Consider the following 18513-nt stretch of genomic DNA (forward strand, 5'->3'; position numbering starts at 1 on the left):
TTAGACGTTATAATAAACACCCGTATTGGACTTCACAAAACGAATTGTGGTATTCATCATGGACTGAGATAGAAATGTCGCTTACGTTTGTAATGATTTTAACATTTGTAGGCACCATAACTGTACGAGGTAGATAATGATTTGATCGATGGATGATAAATTTGATTGAAGAAGGTTAGAAGAAGGCAACTACTCTGGTTGAAATTATTGGTACGTGTGATCTACATTCAGGAGTGCCTGGTCACTCATCGTAATCCTTGATCTTCTTTTCAATCTAATTCCGCCTTAGCGAGCCATATTAAATTTAGATAACAGAGGTTATCCCTAAAAAGCTGTTGCTATCAAGTTAAGAATCTTGTCTTTCATTTCCACGGAAGAGAGGTTTCTGCTCCAACAAAGCGTGAGTTACCCCGCTAACGTTTAGGAATAAAATATTTCCCCAGAGCAATTTCATCCAGGATCTTAGGGTCATTCTAGATTGAATAGACAATTGTGTCTCTCCTGCCCAATCTATTAAGTTACTGTATCAGAAGAAAAATATTTCCATTTCAACATTCATAGTTATTCAGGCAACTGATAAAGTTAAAGCTATCACTCTTAGGCCTCTGATGTGATGAACAATGGTACTCTTAAATACCTATAAATATCATCATTTAGCCTTATTTCGTGGCTCTTAAGCCAGGCCACACGGAACTAAGTCTTAATAATTTGTCGTTTCGGATTCCATTATATGAAAGATTAGCGCCATTTTCACCATTTCATCACAAATTCCATTACTGAAGTGGAAACCAATCACAAATTCTGTCTGATCGCTATACGCAGTTCCCACGAGCTCGCACGTCCTTGAACAAAGGTCGACCTAAAAATATTGGCGATATCCGTTTAAGTTTATCACTTTCCAACAAAAACAACAGTGGAAAATTTACGGTAAATCCTAAGGTATATTTGTGCAATTTTAACTGCGTTTGGAAACTTTCTGGACATGACTAACCAAGGATTCACTGAAACGGTAATCAATTTAACGGATCACTCTTGACGGTCATTGTCGAAAATAATAATACAATTAGTGTTGTCACCGGTGAAAACAGAAGTACCCGACTCCCATAACTTGGAAAAGTATTGGTGTTTAGAACATGTTCGCACGCAATTCTGTCAGCTACTTATAACTCGGCAGAAGGTTGAGTCCAGTCAGTCTTGACAAAACCTTGCCATCATCCATTTTTTGACCGCGTTTCTGAGTGATACTGTACGCAACACCAAAATAATTAAAATAAGAGGTATTCAACAAGGAACGCGTATGTGAAATCTGGCTCTTGATAGACAATCTGCGTCCTAAAGAAACTTTCGTCGAAAATTGAATCAGTGCTTGGATCCAAAGCTTGCTTTTTCATATATGGGACATTTTTCGCATATCAATCGTAGAAAACAGAGGTCGAACTCTAAACATTTTGGAATGTCCTTCGATGGTGGCTTTGAATAAAGAATAGTCAGATTGTCTGACACAGTCGAACTTTTGCCCTCGTGGTGGCCTATAGGGTCCAATAATGTTCGTTTTCCGAGGTCAGCGCAATCTATTTTCCAGTTTCATCGTTCAATCGTTTTATTGAAAAGATCTCCTTGAAGTCTGCAATATAAGTTTTAAATTTCGCCTAGCTTTGGAATGGCTATTCAATTTCTAGTCAATGAAAAGATTTTATGTTTTAATTCAAGTGTGAGAAGATAAAACAGATAAAACATCCCTATATAACAAGTATCGTGCGAATCATTTGCATATGATATTTGGCTGATTCATCGAACTTCGTCCGGCCTAAGATTTAAGTCCTTTCCATTCCTTTATTCCTTTAAAGTTTACTTGCGTTCATGTGGATTCTAAATACATGCTGATGGCTACGGTCCCGAAATCGCTGCTCTTTTTTTCGTACGGGAATGGCACATCATGATGTTTGTTTGTTACAATTAGATTTGAGGGTTATCTTACAGAATTTCGCTAAAGAAACAGGCTTCAGGCGCCTTCTTCTTCTATTCTATATTGATATCTGCCGCCTTTTGTCGTCTGTCCCAAGAAGTCATACACTCATTTTGTTCCTCAAAGTTTTGGCGGCGGTATTTTCTCGAAAAATTTGAATGTTGATCTCGCTCAAAAGATAAAGTCAAAACGTAAAACCGCCACGTTGATAATCTCCGTCATTTATCGAGATATTTTTATGTGAAGCGTATGAATGGTACGTTCCCTGAGCGCAGGGAGACATAAGGAATTACGCTTTTTCATCAATGTCAAAATTTAGTTGATGCAGATCTTCGGTAAAATTGGCGACGGATTTCTGCCCTTCAGTTAGGCCAAACAAGTGTTCTGAATTATCAAAGTTTCTTCACATTGATCGTTCGCTCAAGTAGCCTACAATCAAACGCCCAACGGGATGAAAATTGAACGACCCTATCGAAAACTTATCGCCAAAGCAATGTAAAAGGAGAAATCCATCGTCACAGAATCCCGACTTAAAAGATTGACAATTTCACAGACTCAATTTGGCTTTATCATTATCGTTACTTCGTAGCAACGACTCTCAATTAAAGTCATTCCACGTGGAATCAGTTGGCAGTTTGATTCAGAAGTTTTGTTAAAGAATAGAAAAGGCATGAGAAGCAACGGGAATCTGACCGCTTCTGGATAAGATTGAAGTTTTAAACGTTGAAGCTAATACTCGTTTCGGTAAGTTGGTAACTCGTAATTTGTACACTCGGAGCATGATATTGAGTTCAGGTTTTTATAAACGAAGGCTGTCTTCGATCACTTCCTTCGCTCGGTTCCAAAAAACAAAACACGCGATCACTTATACCGTGAGAACGTTTTCGCTCATCGATGAGCTGAAATTTCATGGGCTCACTAAGCAATATCGATAACGGAGGAGAATTTGATTAAACAGTTAGTCCATTTGGGCTTGATGGATGGGAGATGGCAAGTAGGTACTGTGCGTTAGTTGAATAATTGTTAATTATTATACTCTCGCAGTTTCCCTTGCTCTTAATACGATTGTGATTGGCTCATAGTAGACATATATTATTATTTAATATACTGGCATGATTTCAGGAGAAGAATCTTATCATAACCCCAAAAGTTAATTTAGAATAATTCTAATGGAACGCTACATGCCATAAGGTAGAGTTTATATATGTTTTGTTCTAAATACTTTGGTTTTTTACCTTTTCTAATGATTTTTGAAGCTTTACTATTTCAGTGCTATCAAAGATTAAACCACGAAAGGTACCTTTAAAATGTGGGTTTATAATTTGGGAAAAAATAAAGACTGCTTTACATTATTTCTACATCTATATAAAACAGTTATCGATTGAGTTGCCATGGGAATCCACTTGTCGCAGACCTTCTCCTGTGCTTGAGCATTTCTAGGCCTACAATGGTTTTCAATTTGATATTTTCAGTGAAGATCTTTCGCTTGATCTGACGAACACGTTAAAGTATCGAGGTCCACTTCCGGGCATGGTGTAACCGCTCATTTGCGTAAAAGTATTAGTTACCATGTTTTAAAGGTCTTTGAAGCATATTGAGCTAGATAACTCCTTTTAAATACTTTCGTGCGCTTGGAGTGACAAAAACGATTATGTCCCAGAGTAAGAAGTGTTTTTATTAATCTCTTATGAAATTCTTTTCCGATATACTTAAAAATTTCGAGGATTGAAAATTTGATTGACAGACAAGAGAACATACCTTCTCACTTTACCCTTAGTTTTCTGTACACCGTTCTAAAGAACTATGAGACGGCTAATTAATGAAAGTGAAAAATGAAACATTCTTAATTTCTTTCTCAAAGTCACACTGCCGTTTTCCTTTATTTTAATTATTTTTTCATCCCTTTTATTTTAATTAATTGGACTTGAATGATACAGTCCAGTTTGTTTAAATGTCCGCGGTAGACAGAGGCTGGTAGAAAACACAGTCAATTTTCTGTTTAGAGGCTTTGGTGTGCCCGCTGAAACATATATGTTAAAACTTTTGTTATTTTCGGAATATATATACTTCAAAAGCTTTGTGCGACTTTCTAAAGTTTATTTTAATGCAGCGTGCTCGGGACTGTCAAGCCAAAAGACACATTATTCTGTGACAGTAAACTTAACAAAAAATAATTAAAAAAATAAATAAATAAATAAAGCGAATCTATATGTAACTGAAATTATACTGGTAATTCGACTTTTTTTTTTCGCACGAATAACTTTCTACAGCTAGCGACAGAATTTCTGGTATTTTGTAATTAGTTTTCATTAAGCCCACCGTGAATGAAGGTCAGGGTTTCAGTCAGTCTTATCAGCGCCCATTGTGCCCGAAATAACTTTTAGCTTGTCTGAAAAGATCTCCTCTTTCCGATTGTTGTCAAATGCGTTGAGACTTCTTTAAAACTAATTTGCCATTTATACCTCGAGCTCTACAATTTTGTAGGAGAGTCTGACTTTTGTTGGAACTGATATAAGTGTTTGTGGCAGGGAAACTAAAATACGAGAAGAGTTGGTGGTTTTCTCTCTACGCGTAAAACTGATAAGCCACTTGCGTTCGTGAAATGAATTGCTAAATAAAGATTACGTGTCAGGAATGTGATGAAACAAGGGAGGATATTGCTAATCCGCTAATTGTGGCCTGAGCACACGCTCTGGATTTCCCTGAGTATCAACATTTTTGAAATATATGATTTCTGAATGATCTATTCCTTCTTATACAATGATGCGGCAAGTTAGAAATTTGAACAAGATAAGATATCTACTACTGGCCCATATATAGTCTAATGGATTTGTCTCGGTCTCTATCCAAAAATATTTCAGAAGTATGTATACAAATGTAATTTATGCGGGGAACTGACCTATGGGGTACGGCGGTCTTGAGAATGGAACTCTGTCACAAATCTAATTACTACAAATCAATAAGCTTTTAAAACTCTCTGCATACGAAAAAATTATTTTTGACCCAAGAAATATTCAATATATTATTCACATAATTTTAATTCTCACCCTATCGAATCGAGAAACTTAAATGCAAATGACACCAACCTTAGAGTAGTGCTTTTCCTATAATATTTTAGAAATTGCTGTGTCGCGTTTTTGGTTAAATGAACTGATGCTAAGACACACAGAATGAAAACGGTCTCAATCAAAATAAAACCAAGTGAAAGTTTTACATCGCCCAGTAAATGTAATAAACTGTGGACGAATTTTGACAAAACTACGCTAAACGAATGTGTACTAATATGATATGTAAAGAAAAATTGCAGCCACATTTGATTTGAAAACTTTTGAAATTCTGAAATCATACGGTTTTAAAATTAAAATATTGTATTTTTTTTTTTTACTTAAATTTTCATATCACTCAGTGGACTCAAGAAAATTAGTTCCTTTTTTCTATCGTGTTAAGTAATGAAGACAAAAAGGGAAACTCTTAAGCTGAATTTAATCGGAGGACAAATATCGACGCATTCAAGGATCATTGCGTGATAAATGCCCGGTGTTTTGCATCATGGAATCGTGCGAAAATTAATATGTCGGTTATAATCTTTAATATACTGGAGAGTTAAATATCCACCATTTCACCGAAACTGAGGTGAAAAGTTGTCTTACTATATACAAAACAGATACCAAAAGATTACTTCATTTCTTTCAACAACCGGAAAATGGTCGGAAATAAACTCTTGACGCACGATTTTGTCTCATCGGCTGCTCTGAGATGAAATGGCCTAGATAGTCAGCGCGCACGAAAAGCACTAGTCACTTGTGAGGTATATATCAACTGTAAATATTGCTGTGTAAATACATTCCTGTTGATGCAGTAAATTGTTGTAATGGGCAAGAGAGCAATAACTGTCTATTCAATTAATGTTGACACTGGGAGCACGGTTAACATGGCGCTAAACTTGAAATATATTTCTAAATTTGATTCTCCATTCTTTAAAGGGAGCAAGGAACTAACGGTTTTTTTTTCTTTTTTTAGAGCAGACACTTAACTTCCGTGGCACTGAAAGGCTGCACTCTTAATTGGATAGCAAAATATGTTTAGGGCCATCCTTTATTTGTTTGAAGACGGGCGAGATCGTTAGATCTAGGTATAGCGCAGTGGCAGAATTTGTGATAGGCTTCGTTGTCAATCATAAGATGCAAGATTAAATGATGAAAAAGTGTTTAATCTTCGATATGCCGTAGTCTGAAATGATATATAATTAAGGCCTTGTTTCACGTAATCTTAAAAGTCACAAAATAAGGCTAATTTGTTAAATATTTTCTAATGTTTAATATCTTAGAGTAGTCTTGGATAATACGTCACTGGCTTATAAATGATTGATTTCCTTACGTCAGTTGCACGAGTAACTATGACATTGCAAAAAAATTCAATCCTTCAACGAAATCTTATTTGTTTTCATTCAATTATTGATTACAAATTCTTTCTTGAGGAAAATAAACATTAGCGAGCTATTTTTTCTAATGCTTATCAACAACACTAACCAAATGATATCTGGAATTGCTGCAATAGATATTTCGGATCATCTGCCAACCTTTCGTATTGTTGATATATCAGAACAAAAACAAACATTTCAGATATGTTATAGAGACTACAGGCGATTTGATTCAGAAGTATACCTACAGGATATTAAAGCAATTGCCGGGAATAGTATTTACACTGAAAGCAATGACCTAAATGAATTGCAGGTAAGTCCATAAGTACTCTTCACCTTATTGTTAATAGACATGCACCAAGGAAACAAATATCCCAAAGTAAACAGAAGCAGTGTAGTCAGCCTTGGATAACTAATGGTATACTCAAATCTATCAAAAATAAGCATGTATAGAACACACTTTCTCTCAAATAACTTTTAAAAAATAGCAGAATGTAAAAAATATACTAATAAACTTAACCACTTAAAGACCGTCAGTAAAAGGTTTATTATTGTAGCCTACACAGGAATAACTTGAAAGCTACATAGAAACTAATCGGTACTTTAATTAAACGGAAAACAAAGGGACAATCTCTACCTTCAAGAATTAGAATGAATAATAAGACTTTTAATAATAAATTAGACATTGCAGAAGAATTCAACAAGTATTTTATTAGTGTAGGACCAAGCCTGGCAAGCACCATTGATCATTACAATGAGGAGCCTACCAAATACATTAGTAAGTCACCAGTCTCAAGTTTTATCATGTCCCCTGTCGGGGCCCCTACCAAATACATTAATAGGTCGCCAGTCTCAAGTTTGTACGCTTTACCAAAATCTGAATCAAAATAAAACTTCACTAGATATTCCAAATTAATTTATTAAAATTGCCTCTGAGCCATTATCAATACCCTTTACATATATCTATAACCAATCTATCGCAAACGGTATAGTACCTGATGTGTTCAAAACTTATACCCTTATTTATCCATTCTTAAACTATGGTCTAGCCAGCTGAGGTGCTGCTCACAAAACTAGATTAAATAAAATCCGCACTAAGCAGAATAGATGTATACGGGGCATGCTCTTTGCTCTTGGCAGATAACATGTCAACCCCTGTTATAATCTTCTTGGAATCTTGAAACTTGAAAATATTTACAGACTAAAAGTATCACTTTTTACATATAAACTAAAGAAAGACAAAAGTAACACTCCAGCGGCACTACTGAATATTCCCACACCTGCATCAGAGATTCATTCATCTAATAACAGGTATGTTGCAAATCAAAATTTCTTTAAGCCATCAGTACGCGCTAACTATGGTATGTCTACATTTAAATTCTCTGCGATAAAAAAATCTGGGAATCTGCACCAACTTAAACGTTTTTAAACGTTATTTGAAAAGCGGTATAAAAGATTTCTTCTTAGTACTCAAAACTGACCATAATTTAACTGTTAGCTATATAAGATAATGATTCACAATATACAGTTTTCATTTTACTCTAACTTGCATTTACGTATGTCTTTCTTCTCTTACGATAACAATATCGTCTTTAATGTAACTATTAATTTAAATTACACTTAACATGCGGCCAACCCCGACTCATATCTACACACGACAGTGACCAACTCGAAAGCGCATCGGCTACTTTGGTCACTGTACACGATTAAATATTCTTTCTTCTAGTTAATTTCTGTTTGTAATTTTTTTATATCATTACAAATCATGTTAAGTTATTTTTTTCTGTAAACAGTGTGAAATAATAAAAACTTGAAGTTGTTCAGCATATGACACCTGGAAATCTTGTAAGACCGGTCGCTCTTCCAACCTTACCTGATATTAAGGCAGTTAGCAGAGTAAAATTTAATTGGAGTCAAGTTCAAGCCACTAACTGAATCAGTATGCAACTTATTTCCCCTAAGGAAAAAGAATTTACTGAAAGTAATCTGATTAAGCTGTCACATCAGAAACAGAGCAGGCGGTCTATCTCAATCACTCGCGTTAAAAAAAGGTGAATAATCATGCGTCTCCAGATCTCTAAAGCTTCTCTTCCTAAAATTATCCACCAGCCAACCTTTCAAGGAGAGTTTTATTCCTTCCAAGTTTGAAAATACAAAGTGTTATGCCATATTTGATTACAGTATGCATCTAGGTCCCGCTATAACTACGAATTTATTTGTTTGCGTGCGCGTTCCTCTCAAATTGCTCATACAAATTTACTGCTATAATTTTATCTGGCGACTTGAAAACACGGCCACCAATTATTTCACCGATTCAATTATCTCCCACACTTATGTAAAAATACCCAGCGTCTCACAACTATATTATTTAAACAACTTGTCTTGACCTCGGCGCCAGTAAGCGAATGTCATGAGCTCTATGAGGATCCCACGTTTTGATTCTACAGAGATGTCCTCTGTTGAGTTGTTTCTAAAGAAACCTTACTCCTCGTCATTTAGTAATCAGCTCTGTTTCGTTATCTGATGAAGCGAACCGAGATCTGGAAAGTTCAAAGAGGCTACAAATGAAATATTCAAGAACTCTGCAAAATGCCACCAATGCTTCATGAAAGTTTTATGGTTACAAAATTGTTGCAGTATAATCTAAGCGGCAGAAGGCACTCCTGGCTTCTACAAACCCATCTATTTTTATCAAACAACGTGTAATAATTATTATCAAGGAGCGACTCCTATCGAAAATACAACAATTATCCTTCAAAGAAATTACTTTCAGCAACTACAGACTTAGTTTACCACTGCCACAAACTCACTGTCTTTAAATCTCTTCGAAATGCTCAGTCTTCGAAGTATCTCACAGTAGATTTCCCACTGGGACGTTCCAGACAGTCGGTCTTTGCCGACAACAGATACTTACTACTCCTAGATGACTGAGTCCTTATATACTTGAAAAAAGCAATCTAGAACATTCCATTACGAGCCCATAACACAACTACAGGGGCAGAAGTACATATTAATTACATAACCTTGTGGGAAGTTTTATGTTCCTTGGTATAATATCAGAAGTTCGCGTGTGTACATCACCGTGAGTAAGGTTGCCAGAAATTTCAAGAAAATACACTTTACATTTACAATTCAATTATATACAGTCTACAAATGTTATATCAAAGACCCAGATGTAATAACCTACACGTATTCGATTGCCGCGGTTGTTGGATGCAGTGTTATCCAAAAACATTGCAAAAAAACATTGTTTCTTTTAGGTGACGACCGAAAAAGATGAAGAAGACTACGAAGCAGAAAGGAAATTTAGAAAATCAGAAAATGTATGATGGTATGGTTTTGCCGAGACTGATGGGTCTCTATCAAATGCCGAGTGCACTGGCTTCTCTTATCCTATTACCCTTTAGAGCCCCCTCTTCCCACTCCGTACAAGAAAAGTGCGTCTCATGTTGCCCTGTGCGCCTTATTTGTGATAAGAAACAACAAACATATCTCTTTTGCTGTCAATTTGGGAAAGGTAAGAAATTCTTATGACCAGAGACAGAGCTTACGCTTTAGGTTTATCGAAAATGTAGAAGACGAAAGCCATGATAACTTAGATGCTCAATGTCTTTGTCAGTCGTTGGTCAGTAATGACCGAATTGTGGTCAGACGCGGTTAAAATTCTGCAAAATGTATTTTGATATCGCTCTTTCCATTCTCAAAGTTTTGCAGGGAAAATGAACAATTTGGTGAACCAGCAATATCACTTTGCTGGCAGTGACAGACGACATTCCTAACTGGACAACAACAACTTTAAAGAGCCGGCCGACCTTGCTTTGTTGAAAGACTCCAAGTTCGAGAGAACTGCGGAGAGCCCTTGCTTTGTTTGAAGACTGCGAGTTCGTGAGAACTGCGATAGTGTAGAATGAGAATGTGGGTATTTCATCGATTTCAATAATAGGATTTATAGTTAATTGATGAAAGTGTCAGCTAATCTTAAGAGCAACTAGACAAACTATAATTATGATTTTTCCTCTTGTTCAGCGTGTTAGAATTTTAATTGGATGTAGTGCATCAGTTCTTTCATCTGGCACTCTTGAAGGCAGACTATACGTACATGTTATTTCAACAAATGTACTTTCTCTCTCTCTCTGTTTCCACGTCTAACACGAGTAATGTGTCTCCAAAATCTGAGGCGTTCGTATCTCAATAAGTATGCAGTTTGACTGCTTCGTGATCAAACGGTAGGCGACGATTTCGAGTCATTAATGGAAATGAAACAGATGAGCATTAAGCGAGTTGAGCACAATGGATAAGAGGAATGAAATACATAGATTCTAAGCCTTAAAGATAAAGGAAAAGGTAAGAAAAGGCAATGTAGGGAATTTTATGGGGACCCTAACCGTGGGCTACTTCGATCAGTTCTTGTCAATCCGTCCATTAAATTCTACTCAAACTCATTAATGATGCCTAGCAATGCTAAAATCACTAAAATGTTATTATTCCTGCAACTACATTTCTTGAAATTTCCTTCACCATTACGTGATCGTCGTCAGTTATTTAACAAACTCGTCTTTTAAACACGGTCATTTTTGATCACGAGTTGTTTCGAACGAAACCTCGCACCTCTCTATTTAATTGACTGTTCTAATAAAGCAAAAGAAATTACCTTGCAGCCATTTTGACACATCCGTATCTGGCGGGGCAAAGAAGATGGTTCAGACCGCTAATAAACATATACTGAAATATCAAATGCTTCATAAATGAATCAGTTAAGCTTCCGTTGGCTATCGAATTCTTATACCTAAAGGCCCTTTAGTCTTTGGTTTCAGCCCCTGGATGATCATATTTCCTTTATAAGCACATTCTGCCCTTTCGATGGCAAGTTGCTGTTATATAAGAATAACAATAGCTCATTAAAAAAAGAGCTTTTGGTTTAATTTAAAATGATATCGACCAGGACTCCAAGGGTATTTATCCCAAACGAGTCTGCTCGGCATGCAGTCTTGAGTCCGGAAAACTCTGGTAAAAAAACCTTATTTTGACTTCAAAACGATATTTTTTATGGACAAGTCATTGTGAACAAGGTTGCTCTTGTGTGGGAAAAAAAAGAAGCTAGAGGGCACCATTCAAATCAAGAAAAGAAACAACTGACGGCTAAAGCTGCTTGAATTATTTTCTCCGAAGTTCTCGGAGAACTACTCCTGATACGAGACAATTCCTATAACGTTCATGTGTAAATTTCAGACTGAAGATTGTCGAAAAAAGATCATTTCATCGACGAATCTTCGGTCACTACCTTCGACGGGGTGTCTTATCTAAATCCCACCGGAAGCGGATCAAATTTTGTTTAAAAAAAAAAGATAGATAAAAAAAGAAACTACAAGAAAAGTGCGTGCACGTGCAAAACATTGCGGGGTGCGAGGATGGAGATGACATGTCTGTTCAAAACTAGATTTGCCATGCTGTAACACAGAAATAATTAGGTCAATGATTTCTTTCTTGAAATTTGTTGCACTTCAACTTCTCTTCAAATAACTTAGGCGGAAACATTTAACGTTACTGGTAGTGTTCAATGTCTCGATGATTTCTTTCTTGAAATTTGTTGCACTTCAACTTCTCTTCAAATAACTCAGACGGAAACATTTAACCTTTCTGATAATGTTAAATGTCTCCGCCAAAACCTTCACTTGTAAAAATCTGTAGCTTGAATAAGTATGAATAAATCAATCAGTAATCATTATATTTCATATGATACGCACGAAATTGCAGCTCATTCACCGATGCCACAATGTGATATTCAAAGGCTCCGTTAGCTTTATTGGTTTAATGCAGTAGTACTGTCTCACACGGTCTCACCATATTACTGACAAACAATCCTGACGTACCAATTCACTCCACAAGCTCAAGTGTCTTATCAGTTTTACGGAGGGAGAGAAAACAGCGAAATATTGTATTATTTTATGATCCCTGTATTAAGCGCTCTGTTTGCTTCAACAAATACATAGACTTTCTTGAAAACATGCAGAGCTAGAGGGACAGATGATCAAATAGTTTTAATGAAATCGCAGCCCATTTGACCAAAATCTTAAAGAGGAGATCTCTTTAGACAAACTAGCAGTTATCTCGTATACATTGGGCGTTAAGAAGACTGACTGAAACCTTGTCATTCATTCACAGTGGGCTTGATGATGCACTTAATAAACTAATAAAATACCAGGACTTCTTTCCTAGCTGTAGAAAGTCATAAGCGCGAACAAAATATATTTTACCAATTTTTGTCTTTATTCCATACCAGAAAACATATCACCGTAAACGAACGTTGTTTCGCAACTGAACTACCAGCCTCTGCGGACATGGCAACAAACCGGATTTTATCACTCAAATTCAAGTTCGTTATCAAGGAAAACGACTTTGTGACTTTGAGAAAGAAATTCAAGAATTTTCATTTTCCACTATAGGCCGTCTCATCATTCTTTAGAACAGTGTGCAGACAACTAGGGTATGTTCTCTTGTCTGCCACCTTAATCAAATTTTCACCCTTTGAAATGTTAAGCATATCATTAAAGAATTCCGTAAGAGATGAATCATCACATTTCCATTTGCGAATGTCTATCCTAGTTTTGGACATAATTGTTTTTGTGGGTTTGTTTACATGAAGAATCTAATCAGTCAATATGCTGCAACAGCCATTGAAACATGGTAAACTAATACTTTTACGAAAGTAAGCGGTTGCATCAGGCCCGAAAGTAGACTTCGATACCTTTACTATTTGTCAGATCAAGCGAAAGAAGCTATACTGAAGATATAGATATGAAAAACCATTGTAGGCCTAGAAATGCTCGAGCATAGGAGAAGGTCTGCGATAATTCGATTCCCAGGGCAACTTAAGAGATAGTTGTGTTTTATATAGCTGTAGAAATAATGTAAAAGCAGTGTGTATCTCTTCACAAAATAAAAACTTACATTCTAAGGTACCTTTTGCGAACTAATATTTAATGATAGCACTTAAAAATAGCAAAGCTTAAAAAATCATTAGAAAAGATAAGACCAATTGTATTAAGAACAAAACATATATAAACTCTATCTCATGACATGTGGCGTTCCATTAGAATTCTTCTGAATTAAATTTGGTGTGATAAAAAAAAAAAAACCTTTTCCTTAAATTATGTGTGGTGGTATTTTACTCTTATTATTGCAAACAAAATCAAAAAGTCTGCGAATAATGAGACATTTCTGATACCAACTGGCTGCGATAAATTTTCTTTAATACGAAAATGTGGTCGAATCAATGACGCCGCCATTAATCTAATTTGCGTATTCTAAAAATCAGAACCTCTTGAATTAAAGAGATTGAAAAAAATAATCGGTGTTTTCCTGTTGTACAAACTACTTCATTTATGTAGACTTTAGGCCTCGTGCATAAATTTTACTGGTCTAATCTTCATTTCAGTTGAAGTTGGAGCGCTTCTCGCGGCACTGGTAAGAACTAATCTTCCCCAGTGAATATTGGCCCAGGTTTTATATCCACAACGCGGATAAATACCATTGAGATTTGACCAAACAGCACATTTACTACTGTTGCCATACCACCAGCCTCCACCTCTTTTTTGAGTACAACCAGCGGGATCCCTATCCCAGGTACCGAAAACGAAATCTCCGTGAGGACTTAGGGAATCGGGGGAAACAGTGGCGTCTGTTTTGAAACAAAACAAAAGAGATTCACATAATTCTAGGATCCGTAAAATGCCATCATAGCTTTAACCTTGTCGTTTTCCGCCAAAAAAAGAGAAAAAAAGGGGGAAAAAGAAAAAAGAATTAAAAAAAAATTAAAAAATAAGGTTAGTAAATAGTTTATTATGTGGCACTCGGACCAAAATCCCGACAAGTAAGAGCCAATCAGAACGTTCAGGTTTACCTCTGGAGTACCTTGCCATTTGATAATACCACTATTGACAAAGTAGAGTAAAATTGATTTTAAGATTTAAGTGAGGGAGAAGTAATATATGAGAATCGAAAAATGAATGCCAAAAAAACGGGTTACTTACTTATAAAATTGCCAATGTGCAGCTTGTACTCAGCTGTCTCGTTTCCAATGCCAAACCAGCTATACTCAGGGTGAACAGTTTTCCCATTTTTTACTCCCAGATCTACTCGAAGCTTGTTTTTTGTCTTGTTTCTTGTGAGACGGTTTATTTTATCCAGTCCGAGCCAGAACTCACCGACCAAGTTACCGAAGCCATGTTTGTATTCATTCCAGGTGCGGTTGAAATCAACGGAGCCATCCATTCTCTTCTGGATCACTGTCCATCCCCCACCAGCTGTTGTATGGTCACAATATACATCGAAGGCGCCTGAACCATCTGGGTCGATTGCGTAAACGCCGCTGATCCTTCGACCGGATTTGTACAGCTCAGCACAGTTTTTAGCTATTGAAGATAAAATAAAGATGCTTGATGTTGTGTGCATGCTCTAAAACAGGGAGTTTGATATGAAAGTGCTTCTATCATCGGACGAAGTATCTGTCGTGGAGAGAAGACGACGGGACTTGAATTCTTCATAAATCTTTTATCTTTAAAAAGCGCATCAAATTATAACACAAGGATTAAAAAAAAAGTAACTATGAAAAAACTCGACAAATAACTCAATTCAAGAAAAGTTTGGAGCATTTAAATTATTCGGTTGTCAATGTTCAGCAACACTGCAGGAAAGACAGTTGCAGAAGATAAGAGCTCCAAGCATGCAGGAAATTTTGTCATCCAAACTGGCGAAATGATTCCTCAAGAAAGGAATTGAAATCGCCATGCATAAGACCACCGTTTTTCATGCTACATAATATAATGATAAAGTTAAAATGGAATAATCAGTTCAATTAGAAAAAGAGTCTCACTTACATCTCACCAATGCTTTGTTCTCCGTGAGAATTTTAATCCCAAATCGAACTTGGGTCAGTTCCTTCATAATTTCTTCTATGCAGACAGCAGTGTTCTTCTGGCAATTTATTGGAGCTGCACTGGTTGATGGTATAATTTGATAATTCGCAAAAAGTGCCAAGAGCAGTAGAGCTGCACCTGAAGAGAAGAAGACATTGTGCGCAGTGAAGTCATTCAAGCTATGATATTTAATGTTCAGTGCCACGCACGTTACAGAATGAAATGAACAACCGACAGAACTTAACAAGGTATTGGTGCTTTCGATCGAGAAATCTCGATTAAGATTTTGAAATCCGGATTTTGCACAAAGTGAAATGCAAAAAAAAATGAGAGTTTGTAACATTACATTACGTTTGATAATACAGAGCGGACTTTTCGAAAGTTCTTGCTGTTTTCAAGCTTAAGAATCGCATACAACCTCAATGGGTTAGAAATTAGGGTTAAATGATGTAGATGTGCAAAAGTCCTATATTCGAGACAGTAAGTATTGGATCTAAGGACTGATTCAGTTTTCGACGAAAGTCTCTTTGAGATGCGATTCTTCATCAAAGAGCCAGATTTCACATACCCGTTCCTTGTTGAATACCTCTCATTGTCATTCTTTTGGTGTTGCATACGCTATCACCTAGAAACACTGCGAAAAAATGCATAATGGCAAGGTTTTGTCAAAACTGATCGCGCTCAACCTTCTGCTGAGTTATAAGAAGCTGACAGGGTTGCGTGCGCACATGTTCTATGCATTAATGCCCCTTAAAGTTGAGGAAGTACTTCCGTTATCGCCAGACACAACACTTATTGTATTAATTTCTTCCAGAATGATCGTCGAGAGTGACCTGTTAAATTGATTACCGTTTCGGCCAATCCTCGGTAAGTTATGTCCAGAAAGTTTTCAAACGCAGTTAAAATTGCACAAAATATATCTTATAGGATTTTACCGAAAAGGTTCCACTCTTAAACGTAAGCAAGGGAAACTTTTGTTTTGTTAGAAGGATGATATACCTAACTGGATAACAATAATTTTTTCAAGGCCGTGCGAGTTCGTGAGAATTGCGTGTAGCGTTCAGGAAGAAATTGTGATCGGTTTCGACTTCAGTGATGGGATTTGTGATTAAATGGTGTAAGGTTAAATAGCGATTTTTAGAGGCCTAAAAGTGATCACTTTCATTTTGTCAGTCGCATGAATAACTATGAATATTGACATGGAAATATTTTCCTTCTGATGCACTACCTTAATAGAATTGGCAGGAGAGACACAACTGTCTGTTCAATCTCTAATGACCTTAAGATCCTGGATGAAAAACGTTAGCATGGGGAACTGACGTATTGTTTGAACAGACACCACTCTTCCGTGGAAACGAAAGACGATATTCTTAACAGAATAGCAAGAATTTTTTTAGCGCGAACTTTGTATAATTTAGAGGAAGAATTTGTGAAACGTTTAAAACCAATTACAAATAAATTACTTTAACATCATGTCTTCTTCTATCTGCCATCGAGTAGATGCCATAAGATGCTAGAGATCTTCTCTTTGATTCTAGAGAGTTTTTGTTCGGTGTGTTGTTTCAAAAGAACCCTCAAACCTCTCCATTTCATTATTGCCTTTGAAAAAGCGAATGCGCATATACCTTATGACTGCATATGCTATCAGTGGTATACTAATATTATAGCGGATCAGAGCATAAAATGCAGAGGCCTGAGGAATCATATCATAAATCGATAAATAAATGTACAGCATGTACCGATGAACTGTTTTATGTCAAAGCATTCGATGAGCTTACTTTTTCATCTGGGGATATCTTTCACTTGAGTTATGTGACATAGGAATACAACCTATTCTAAATGGTCGTGTTATCTTCATTCAAGATAGCTCACTAAGGCGGAATGAGCATGGAAAGAATATCAGGGATTACGATTATTGAAGGAGAAAGCTCAACACACACTTGCATCTGTATCCCAATAGCTTGCTGATACTGTATCTCAGAGATACAGTATCCATCATGTTTTAAAATGGTATCCGTTGCTAAATGGTGAAATTTTAGCTAATTAATCTTCAGAGCTGTGAAACAAAACAAAATTGTGATTTTCCTGTTGACTAAAATTTCGAGCTTCGTAGTAGTTGCAGAGTACATCATTGACCTCCTAATGCAATTTCGTGAGAATTGCGTAAGGTGAAGAGTGAGAATTTGAGATAAGTTATTAATGGGATTCAAGATTAAATGGTAAAAATGTCGGTTAATCCTTAGAGCTATTACAGTTTTTTTTTCTTGTTGGTCAGAATGTTGAGCTTGGTAATTGCGCCGAATTTAAGCGCAAACTGTTAGTGCACGGTTTCTGTTAATAGTACATTAATACTGCATTATATTATTATATTAATGATTATTATATTATTATATTATTATGTTATGAATTATTTTTTTCTCTTTTTAGCCTTGTTCTTGCTGTAACTTTTAATATTAGTAATTAGGATCGGAGATACTAGCTTGTAAGCTACACTGAAATCCGAGGATAAATAAAGCTTATGTATGCATGTATGTATGTATGTATTGCATGGTACATCTCTGACCCCCAGAAAAATATTTTCCCTCATCAGATGCATAAAGAGAAATAAAATTTCTGAGAAAATCAGCTTGCATTGAGAAATTCTATCTAATACATTTATTTCTATAATCAAGAGCGATAAAACTGAGCTATACATTGGTATTCTTCAAAAGTGCTTGATGGCAAGGTTCTCGTCCTAATTCCATTCCTTGATCAGGCACTCCTAAATGCAGACCACGCGTACAGACTGTTTAAACCAAAATAGTTGCCTTATTTAACCTTCTTCAATCAATTTATTATCCATCATTCAAATCATTGTCTATTTCATACAGTTATGATGCCTACAAATGTTAAAATCAATACAAATGTAGACTATATTTCTTGACTTTTCTTTCTCAGTCCATGATGAATATCTGAATTAGTTTTGTCAACTTTATTACAAGTGTTCACTACAACTACTAATTATTACAATCCCTTCATTTGCTCTCATTTTCATTGAAGCCGTTATCATGATATGTGTTATAGCATTGATCTTTTCAAGTATTGCTTATACTACAGATATTTCTGGTGTGATATTTGAGGAACAGCACGTCGCTAATAATATGAAGTGTTCTCTGGTCTTCTCTGCTTTCAGAAGAGCTCGATGAGAAAAGAAATAGAATAATTAGAGTAAC

General features: G+C 36.1%; 1 protein-coding gene, 2 long non-coding RNA genes and 1 pseudogene across 5 annotated transcripts in view; 2 read left to right on the forward strand and 2 right to left on the reverse strand.

Annotated features, from left to right (window-relative positions):
* The window catches only part of LOC136277260 (uncharacterized), a 30464-nt gene extending 19300 nt beyond the window's left edge, over nt 1-11164 (reverse strand). For all 3 annotated transcript variants that reach the window (XR_010715811.1, XR_010715812.1, XR_010715813.1), the window contains exon 1: nt 11038-11164. This is a non-coding gene — a long non-coding RNA (uncharacterized lncRNA). The remainder of the gene's footprint in view (nt 1-11037) is intronic.
* The window catches only part of LOC131783689 (angiopoietin-related protein 7-like), an 88017-nt pseudogene that overhangs the window by 13908 nt on the left and 55596 nt on the right, over nt 1-18513 (forward strand).
* On the forward strand, nt 9330-12961 carry LOC136277261 (uncharacterized). Its single transcript, XR_010715814.1, has 3 exons — nt 9330-9903; nt 10093-10301; nt 12667-12961. It is a non-coding gene; the product is annotated as an uncharacterized lncRNA (long non-coding RNA).
* Nucleotides 13596-15955, reverse strand: LOC136277259 (angiopoietin-related protein 7-like). Its single transcript, XM_066159021.1, has 4 exons — nt 15870-15955; nt 15263-15439; nt 14417-14797; nt 13596-14064 (listed from the first exon to the last, which is right to left on the reverse strand). Exons 1-4 carry the CDS (start codon nt 15949-15951, stop codon nt 13778-13780), a joined length of 927 nt encoding a protein of 308 aa, XP_066015118.1. The 5' UTR covers nt 15952-15955; the 3' UTR covers nt 13596-13777.

This window comes from Pocillopora verrucosa, chromosome 12, assembly GCF_036669915.1.
Source record: "Pocillopora verrucosa isolate sample1 chromosome 12, ASM3666991v2, whole genome shotgun sequence".
In the NCBI taxonomy this organism is placed as follows: Eukaryota; Metazoa; Cnidaria; class Anthozoa; order Scleractinia; family Pocilloporidae; genus Pocillopora; species Pocillopora verrucosa.

What these genes read in the sequence shown, in the direction of transcription:
- LOC136277259 (XM_066159021.1), bottom strand. Translation starts at nt 15,951, where the DNA reads ATGCATTTTTTCGCAGTGTTTCTAGGTGATAGCGTATGCAACACCAAA. An exon ending in GAACAAAGCATTGGTGAGAT is followed by an intron (nt 14,798 to 15,262) that starts GTAAGTGAGACT and finishes TATCTTCAATAG; the next exon opens with CTAAAAACTGTGCTGAGCTG. An exon ending in GCACATTGGCAATTTTATAA is followed by an intron (nt 14,065 to 14,416) that starts GTAAGTAACCCG and finishes GTTTCAAAACAG; the next exon opens with ACGCCACTGTTTCCCCCGAT.